Source organism: Cenococcum geophilum (genome assembly GCF_001692895.1).
Source record: "Cenococcum geophilum 1.58 unplaced genomic scaffold K441scaffold_92, whole genome shotgun sequence".
In the NCBI taxonomy this organism is placed as follows: domain Eukaryota; kingdom Fungi; phylum Ascomycota; class Dothideomycetes; order Gloniales; family Gloniaceae; genus Cenococcum; species Cenococcum geophilum.
In genome coordinates, this window is record NW_027137650.1 from 312,286 (window position 1) to 322,573 (window position 10,288).

At 32.1% G+C, this 10,288-nt stretch overlaps 2 protein-coding genes across 2 annotated transcripts; one reads left to right on the forward strand and one right to left on the reverse strand.

Annotated features, from left to right (window-relative positions):
- Positions 1-81: 81 nt before the first annotated feature.
- Positions 82-246, forward strand: K441DRAFT_595484 (uncharacterized protein; the record flags this gene model as incomplete). Its single annotated transcript, XM_067644996.1, has 1 exon — positions 82-246. A coding segment is annotated over one exon (165 nt), but the record flags the coding sequence as incomplete, so codon positions are not given.
- A 1,384-nt stretch (positions 247-1,630) lies between these two features.
- On the reverse strand, positions 1,631-1,860 carry K441DRAFT_595392 (uncharacterized protein; the record flags this gene model as incomplete). Its single annotated transcript, XM_067644988.1, has 2 exons — positions 1,631-1,717; positions 1,765-1,860. Coding segments are annotated over 2 exons (183 nt in total), but the record flags the coding sequence as incomplete, so codon positions are not given.
- Between the last annotated feature and the right edge of the window lie 8,428 nt (positions 1,861-10,288).

Sequence of the window (10,288 nt, forward strand, 5' to 3'; positions counted from 1 at the left end):
ACTGCTTAAAAGTCTCTTAAAGCTGCTAAAATTGGAGTAGCGACTTAATATTAATACTACGGGCGTGCGGATTTATTATAGGCAGTAAAAAACGGATACGAATTAGTGGTACGGCTGTTAATTAGAAGTGGACTTAGCAGTCTTAACCTAGAGGACTCTTTATATAAGCTGTTGTGCGCTATAAGGTTTGGGCAAATGGCAGTAATACAGCTACTTTTAAAAAGTGTTAATATAAACTATAAGTAGGGAAACGGCCAGACACCGCTATTATTAGCCGCAGAAAAGGGGTATAAAGATATGGTTTAGCTGCTTCTAGAATATAAAAATGTTTATATTAATATAAAAGACCGCTCTAGTCGGACACCACTATTATAGGTAGTTAATTATAAGTATAATACAGTAGTATAACTTCTAATTAAGTATAGGGGTGTTAATATTAACTTAAAGGACTTCTTAGGCAGAACGCTATTATCTATAGCTAAAGTATATAGGGATGCTACAATAGTCTAACTGCTTCTAAAGTGCGAAAGCGATAGTCTAAAATCTATAAACTAGTGTAATAGTGCAAGCAGTCCTTCAATTCAATATTAAAGGATAGGTAAAGATTAACCTAGAGGCAATCCAGCTCTAGTATATAGATTAATTAGCAGGTCTATAGTTTTTAATAATGTAGTAGATATAAAATTCTATAGATTAGCTAACTCTTCTTCTCGCTAATTAATGTAATTATTTCCTATATACCTTAAGTAGATACTAGTAATAGTAAATTATACTAAATACTATCTATAAACAGGTTTATATCTCTATTTTATTAAACCCAGTCTCCTAAATCTAGGCCTTTACAAAGCTAACACTTTCTAGCTTTCCCCTCTGTATAGTAAGCTTTCGCTTAACAAAAGGTTTAGGTGTTTTAGTTATTGATTTTCCCCATTATAGGGCCCTATTGGCCCACTCTGCTAGATTTTCTATGTCTTCGCAGAGTGCTTCCACTTCACCCTAAACTTACTTTAATTGCCTAATTTTTTTTAGCCTTAACACTACTAAATAATTAAGAAAATGCATTACTCTTTTAGCTAAAATACTGTAGCTTCTAAAGCCTTAACTTAGCTACTGCTTAATCAATTAAAGTGGTTTTGGAATAGTAGAATGGATATACAGAAATTTACTAGCTTTGTCAAAGAAGGAGACTATAGGGTAGGGTCGTTTAATATATAATTAATCTCGTAAGTTTTACTAGGGTTATAATAGCGTAGATCTAAGGCGTTGGATAATATATTTCCTAAAATAATTAGAGGCTTAAATTAATAAGTAGATAGAAGATATTAAGGCTTGCCGGCATACGTAATATATTATATATTAAAGTAATAGGCACGGCCATTTTATACTACATCTGCCAAAAACAATTCACTAGAAGACCTCTAGTTTTACGTAAAAAAAAATAAGCGCCGTATTATAAGCTAAGACAATTTAGCTTTTTGGACTAAAAGGATTGGTTGTTTACTTTTTACGTAGCTTGTTAAATAGATATCGGAATTAAAAAATAGAAAACGGATTTCTAAATAGATACTTAAAGAGGCAAAGACTATTTCTGAAATTATACTATATCTCCCGTTTTATTACCGCCCTTACTCTATAATACAAAACACTTAAATAATACTAGCTTAAAATAATGCTCTAAATACCGCCTATCTCCTTTAGTAGATTTAATAAAATGATGCTGTAATAATTAGTAATTAAGGTAAGAAAATAAGAAAATACCCTTACTAGCTTGGAGAATTTCGCAGATACTATCTTGTTTAAACTAAACAGATTATCTAAAAAATCTATTAATTGCTTACAGCCACTCCAATTTTCAGGATTCTATAACCCGAATACCTTATTAAGGGCCCTTTGCTCTTAAATATAGTTTATATCTCTAAGCTGCGGTTAGGCGCGCCTCTCTATATAAGCTAGTAATATAAACCCTAAATCTTCTAAGTTAGTGTTTGGGATAATATTAGGAATATATTTAACAGCCTCTTTAAAGTTCGCTATATTAAAGTTAGTATAATAAATAGAGCTCCTTATAGAAAACTTATAGAGTAGTACTTATATATCTTAGCTAGATACACGAATTAATATAAGGCTGACTTAGTAATGTAAAATTCCTAGCTTCCTAAGGTAATTAAGTACATTAAAGACCTAACTCTTAGTACTTAACTATAAGTTAAAAAGCTTAAAAAATATACTAAACGTGTAATAAACTATAACTATACTTCTTCTAGCCTAACACAAATATATATTATTTCTTTAAGTATAAATTAACAGTATTTAATACTAATTCTTAGATATTCGCCTTCTAAGAATGCTTACTTAATCTTAATAATATTATTATACGCTACTTGCCTAAGCATCTCCTTCTCTACTAGCCTATACTCTTTTTTAAGTTTCCTAGATATAATTATGCTAGGAATATACTTACGACTATATACTACCTATTAAGTTTTACCCTACACAAGTGTGCCTAGGGTAATTAGCTTTTGCAGCTATTTGACACCAGAAGTATTATTTAACGTTATAACTAAGACTTCTGGGGAAGCGATAGCGTTCGCTTAATTTAAAAAGGCTTTTGGAATTAGTATGCTAAGAGACGTAATTAACTAGTGGATCGCGTTAGTATGACTTTTAGCTCTCTGCATAAGGGCGGATTTTGTTAAAACTATTAAAGCACTTTCCTTAAGGTCCAGTATCCTCTGCGGTCGAGGATACCTAGCGAACGCATTCTTGATTATATTTCTACTGGAATCTATATATAGTGGCATAATTGCTTATAGGGGGGGGAAGCATCTGCTATAGTAAGAGGCGAGCGCATTTTAAATGTCCTTATAAGATTGGGAATCCGCTAGTGCGAATCTAAAATCCGGGAAACCGTTATCAGGAAATTAAAGTTAGTTTTCGCGAAATAAAGCTTAGTTATTAAGATTGGAACACAGTTCTATCTTTTAAGCTTTAACTTTTAACATTTACGCTTAAGGCTAGCTTAATATCTTCTAAGCACCCTTAAAATAGAGTCCTTGATTTATAGCAAGCTGCCTCGCTATTATTAGCTTTTTAACGAATCTTTAACTCTATACCTTTAATGCCCACTAAAAGTATGCCCTAGCATCCCTATCTTTAACCACTTCGCCTAAGCCGGCCGTTTAACAAGCACGTTTTTAAGCCTCCCTATTAGCGTTAAGAGTTAAGTCTAAAGGCTATACTAATTAAAGTTATAAATAAAGCACCTTTAAACGTCCTAACTTAAAACAAGATTATTTAATCCCCTAAACCTCTAGTGCTAAATAACCACAAAAGCTAATAGATATAGCTATCCTAGTTAAAGCACAACTTATTAAAACTAGTAACTATTTAGATATATCCTCCTTCTAAGTAGTATAAGTGGTTAGCCTAAACCCTTTAAACGGAAATCTAGTCGTATAACTAAATATAGGACGCGCTTTATACCGAGGTTCAGCAACGCGTAAACTTTAAGTAGTAGTTAACTTAACTATCTATAGATAACGCTGTATAGTATACTACGTATAATAATGCTGCCGCTACGCTCTAGTAGTATACTTAAAATTATACTTATATACTTACAGACAACGATTACCTAAGGGCCGAGATTTAGCGGCTTATAGCCTAGGTACTGCTATATCTTTATACTTTCTACTCTTATAAACTAATAAAAACCAGTTTAACTGCTTATTAACTTTTATTCTTAACGTATTAGCCCTAAAGGACAAACAAATTTATATCCTCTAAAAGAAGTTATCTTAATAATTTAATAAGACAAAGTATAAGTGTTATAGTAGAGATAGGGCATTAATAATGGAAATTTTAGGGGTTTAGGGGGAAACAAAAGCGTTAGATTATACGTCTTCTTTATATTCCCCTAAGGTTTAGATAATAATCTTACTTATGCTATAAAATGTAAAATACCTTATATGCAGTCTAGCATTCTCATTTTCCAAGCATTTTTATTTTTTAAGAATTTTTAGTCTCTAGGCATTCTTAAATTCTAAGCATAATTTGTCTTTAAAGTGCTAAATTGAAAAAGAGACGTAGAGGATTAAGTAGCGTGCCTTTAGGCTATTAGCTTTATATAGACACACTCTATACTATAAAGTCACTTCTTAAGGTATAAAATGGGCATAGCCGCATTTTAAGGTGCGATTATTAGTAAATGCTTGTTATACTACCTATTTATTCTAAAGCTGTAAGCAATCTGGCCATAAGGGTCTTAAATAGGCATTATAATAGGCTCTTAGGTTATTAAGAGACAGACTTATATAAAGATAACTAAAGGAAAGTATTTAGACCTCTTTAATTCCTTATTTTTGGGATACCAAAAAGGTTTTTAATAAAGGTATAAATACGACCTTAGATTATATCCCTTAACCCGTTAGTTCTTAGCGCAACAATATTAATAAAAATTAGCTAATAGGAGGCCCTTATTTAAACCTTTATAATAGAAACTATATATCTAATACTGGTGTTTATATACGAGCTAGTTTAGCGCTACGCCTTAATAGGTTAAGGGATAAAAGCTATAAAATGAGGATTATTAATTACTTAACTAATATAATATATAGGTTACACGAAAATCAACAAACTTAACGCGAAAATAAGAATTAGTAATAACTAAACGAAAGTGTAATAATAAAGCATAGATGACTGCGTAGCGTAATTAACTTAGTTACTTTACTTAAACCCTAAAAACCCAAGCTTATCTTATTTATGTTCTATACTACTAGGCATTCCCTTCTTTCCTAAGGATTAAGTTTATAGAAATTGCTAACTCCTATTATTATAAAGTAATCTTCTTTAAATTTCTTAAATGTAGAATCTTCGTCAACGGCCTAGTCTATGGCAGGTGATTGCTAGCCTATACAAGCGGGTAATAACCGGCCTATATAAGCGGATAATAACCGGCCTACGCGAGCAGGTAATAAATAGGCTGTTAGAGTGGGTAATCCCCTAAGTAACTAATTGCGGAATATATAGGCTATTCCCATAGTAAGCCTAATAAAAGGAGATCTGCTTCTTTTTAGCTCTTAACCTAGTATAAACTTAGAAAATCTAGCTTTTATAATAGTAGTAGAATTATAAAGCGCCTGGTTAGTAATTTACGCTCCCTATTTTAACTGCAGAGTTACTTTAGTCTCCTACTTTTTCTCTAACTTGCTGTTAATATCCTAATTAATTAAGACGTAGTAAGGACCGTACCTTTTATCTCCTTTTATCTCTAGATTAAGCAGATTTAACTTAGTGTCTATATTGGCTGCGCCCTCTATAAACTAAGCGACTCCAAAAATATTATTAATATAACGCCTTGTATATTTATATTTGCTATTATCTAGTCATTAATCTCTATATTAATTAAAAGGGTTACTAACTTTTTAGTTCTTTAGCGGATTCTCTTTATACTAAGGATCTGTTGTAGTTAACTTAATTTAATACTTCGGATGGCTTTTTAGTCTATATTTATTAATATACTTAATACCCCTTCCGCTGATCCACCTAATAGTTATTATAGCTACACCCTTTACTATCTTTAGGCCGGGCCTATAATATAATAATTAACCATACTTAGGGTCCTCCTTTAAGTCCTCTTGACCTATAAGGTTGATAGGCTTGTTCTTTCCACCGTTTTCTATACTTCTGTTAACTAGGGGAATGCCATTAAACGCGCCGTCGTCCTTAGTGGGCTTAGTTTTAATATGGCCGTTCCCTTAGCCATTCCCTTAGCCGTTGCCCTAGCCGTTGCCTTAACCGTTACCTTAACCATTGCCTTAACCATTCCCCTAGCCGTTTCCCTGGCCGTTGCCTTGACCGTTTCCTTAGCCTTAGCCGTTATTTTAGTCGTTATTTTAGCCGTTGCCTTAACCGTTCCCCTAGCCGTTACCTTAGCCGTTATTTTAGTCGTTATTTTAGCCGTTACCTTAACCGTTATATTCCGCGTCGGCGATAATTCTCTCAAATTCCTTAATTTGGGCTTTAACTTTATTGGTTAGATCTTTTAGTAACTAGAGATATTGGCGCATTACCCTAGCCTAGTTAATCTCGTTAGCGATACTTTCCTTATATTCTTTAATTTTGGCTTTATCTTTATTAGTTAGATTTTTTAGTAACTAGAGATGGTTAAGCTTTAATCTAGCCTGGTTAATCTTATCGGCGGTTACTATTTTAAAAAATTATAATAATATTGCGGGGTAAGATAAAGATAGGAGAAAGTATTAATATTAGATATAAAAAGCGGTACTAAAAGTAGAGCTTAAAATATAGCTAAAAGTAGGATTAAGGAAATTGGAAGTTAGTGATTTAAGTACCTACTTAGTTAGTTACTTAAAGAATAAATTATAAACTAGTTTGCTAGGCAGAGGCCCTTAAATAATTTATAAAAGTATATACTTTAGAAAAAAAAACCCTTTACTCTTAGGCTACCTAACTTTTAGCCCCCTAGTATATATAGGCATAAATCCTAGTTTCCATCTTCCTAATTACAAAATCCGTTTTCTTAATTTAGAAACCCATTTCTTAATTATAAGATCCGTTTTCCTATTTATTAAATTTACTATAAAATCTAAATCTAAAATACTTTTTCTATTACCCTTCCTACCTTTTATACGGGCTTTAAATAATCTTACCTCCCTATTATCTTACATCCCTATCTAAAACTATATTCTTTCTTTAGACCATTACATCCTCTCTAGCCGCTACTACCTCCGTAAGCACTATTTACTTCCATCGCACTATAGTATAGAATGATTCGATATCGCTCTAATATGCTTACTAGTTAAATGGCCTGTTCTTAGCCTATATACTAACTGCACCACATTAAGTAGTATAGATTTTGGTTGGAGCTACTAGACAGCTTACCTTTAATCTAAACTCTGTTAGTATTTCAGTCGGGATAGTACTTTAATTTAATTTTCTTAGTCTTAATTATACTTTAATATAAAGCTAATTTGAAAACCCTTGCTAGAAGAACGGCTCCCTTAATATAGGATTTAATCAATTTAATCCCATAAACGTGAGCGGCAAGTTTATTATAGATTTTAAGGTAGATATTAATAAACCTTAATAGTTCTACTGCGTATAAACGTTCCGCAAGTCTTATTACTATACTAGTATAGTTTTTAGCGTAAACCCTAGAGGCAAGGTAGACCAGTTTATAGAAAATGCTTAAAACTCTACTATTAAAGCAGCTCTAGTTCTGCTTCCTACTACTAATGCCTATCCTTTCCCTTTTAAGAGCTCCGAGGTTCTATTATTTCTTATAGTTACTAACCCCGTAATTCTCCTAAGCGTAGGCAAGGTTATATTAACTAGCAGTTCTCTAAGCTTGTCCTTAGCCTCGCTAGAAATTTCTAATAGGGCTAGAGATCTGTTACTTAGATTAAGCTACTATTTAAGAGGTATTCTTATAGCGTTAGTCTTGTAATTTATAGACTTTTATAGTTATTTAGTGACTTTAGGTAGAGAATAATAAATATAGAGATAGTTTATGGATAATCTAAATATATAGAGTACTATATAAACTACCTACTTTTTAAAGTTATAAAAGAAGAATGCTAAGATTTAAAAAGATTAATGCGCTTGCTTATAGAAAACCACTTTCCCGTTTCTAGAATCCCGTTCCTAAAACCTAAATCCCGGTTCTTATTTCCTAGATCTTAACTTTTAAATATATCCCTTTTTAATTACGCTTAAAGTCGAAAGACCTTGCTATAATAGAAACTAGGAAATGCCTTATAATACCTTTTAGGCCTATTGCGACCCTATTCCTTTAAGTCTGCTTATTAAATAGCACCTAGTTATTTTACATCTTTTATATAAATGGGGAGCCTAGTACTATATTACTTTAAGAGCCTTATAGAGATATCTAAAAGAGCCGCTTTTAAGTACTATATAAACAGTTAGTGTACCTTGTATTTAGATAGTAAAATCTAGTTAAAGGCTTAAATTTTATATATAATATTTCATTACATCCATTTCGACTATTTTAACCATTTTGCCTATTTCGCCTATTTTGCCTATTTCCCCCAAGCTCTCCTTATAAAGTTTTAAGTTTGGTTTAATAGAAATATTAAACTAGATAGGCTGAGATTCTCCTTCCTCCTTAGATATATTTCCATTATTGGATTTAAATAAGATTAGCTTTAGTTGCGGTTTTAGCGAAGGAGAGTTTAGAGGCTATACTTTGTTATATAGGGATAGCATCTACCTCCTATAATTATCCTCAGTGGATTAAGACGGATTTGTTAGTTTTTATAGCCTATATAGTAGGCTTAGAGAAACTGGTAAAGGTTTTAGTTTTTATATAACGGTTATTGGAGGCAACGGAGGATGCGGTGGTGGGGGAGGCGGGTAGAGGTTTATTTGGATCTTATTCCTTCCCTTTACTAGTAATAAGTCTACTTTATACTAAGAGAAAATAGAAACTAGTTTTTTTACTTTTTTCTATAGTGCTTTCTCAGCGGCCATAACTTGAAGATTTTCGTCTTATGTAGTAGATTCTATAATCTTCCTAATAATGCGTCTATTTGGTACCGTAAACATAACATAATCTTTCTTTAAATAATTTTAATAAAGTGGTTAAGGATAAGATATAATAGTAATAGCTTTAAGGCTAATAGTATTATATGCGCTTAGTTGACTATATATATATTACACTATTGTTGCTAAAAAAGGTTATTGTTAAAGTCTAAATAGCAATTTAAAAACTGGGATTTAGAAATCCGATTCTAGTTTTACGGTTTTGGAAAATAAGCCATTATATATATATAAGTTTCGTATTCCGAGATCCATAAAACTAAATCCTAATTTAGATATATAGATAATAGGCCCGCGTATTTAAGCTAGAGAATCCCTCTAAACTAAAAGCACAGCATAGTGCAAATATAATTAGAATTATATTTCTTCTCCTTCCTGCCCTATCTTTGGGCCAAATTCTCCTTCCCTTTAAAAATTCCCTCCTATGCCTGATAAATCCTATTGCGTAGGTAAATGTGGAAGATAAACTGGATTTTTAGTACGTTTTAATATTAAAAACTCTTAGAGCTATATTGATAGGGCTATATAGATTATTTAATTCGCGAAACACGTTATATAAGGCAACCTTAAACTTTACGGATTTTACCTTTCTCCCTCTCTCTATAATAGTAACACCTTATAACTATTCTGGGGACTAAACCGCCAGCTTCGCGATTCCCTAAAGCGCGCTAAATAGCATAGCTGCTCTTTAATAGTATTACCCCTTATCCTTCTTATAAGGGCTATACTTATCCAACTAAGGCAGTGCGCTAGTTAACGCGCTATATTATATTCTCTAGTAAGTATTATAAGTGGTAGCGGTAATTATAATGCGTTTTAGGTGGATTAGGTAAGTGTTATAGTATATATTACTTATTAGAATAGCACTAGCTTCCTTTATCTATTTCCGCGAGGTACTTCTAACGCGTTTGGTCTTATAACGCAAATAATATCCTATTAAGATAAGTTGCAATTAGAGGGCGAACCTATATAATTAGTTTTGGTAAATATATCTATTAGATTAATAATAGCAATCGTAACGCACTTAGGCCAACATTAATTGATATAGGTTTACTTATACGTGATACTGTATTAACTATAAATAAATGTTATCTAACCCTAGCTCTAATAGCCTCAAAAGTATAATAGATATATTTTAGTTCTTTATATAGAATAACCCTACTTATTATTACCGTTATAAGCTCTAAAAGCAGAATATATCTAGATAATTATATAAATCATTAAGGACATCCCTATAGCTTTTAATCTTATCTCTTCCCTTATAACCTAATAGAATACGCCTCTATACCTATTGGATTTAATATATATATTCCTATACCTCTAGAGGTTCTATTTTAGCTAAGTACGCTTACTTTATCTCTAATTCTAGAATCTCTTTAAACTTTTATATCTTAGTTTACAAAATATAATTCTCTTCGCCTTTTACCGCCTTTATTAATGCCGGCCACTCTATCTATATTTTAATCTATCTTAAGTCTATTTTATCCGTTAAGGTACCTAAGTTAGGTTTGTATCCGTACTGCATTCGCCTAAAGAGGTTTATCGCTATACGCTTACTTTTTTTAGTAGATCTTTGAGGTGCAATAGGAGTATTCTTGCGAGGCGGGATAGCTTTTTGCTTGCGCTATATAGCTGACCTCTACTTACAAAGCAAAGTAGATTTTCGCTTATAAGGGGAAGCAGATTTATGTTTATAAGCAATCCTTCCATA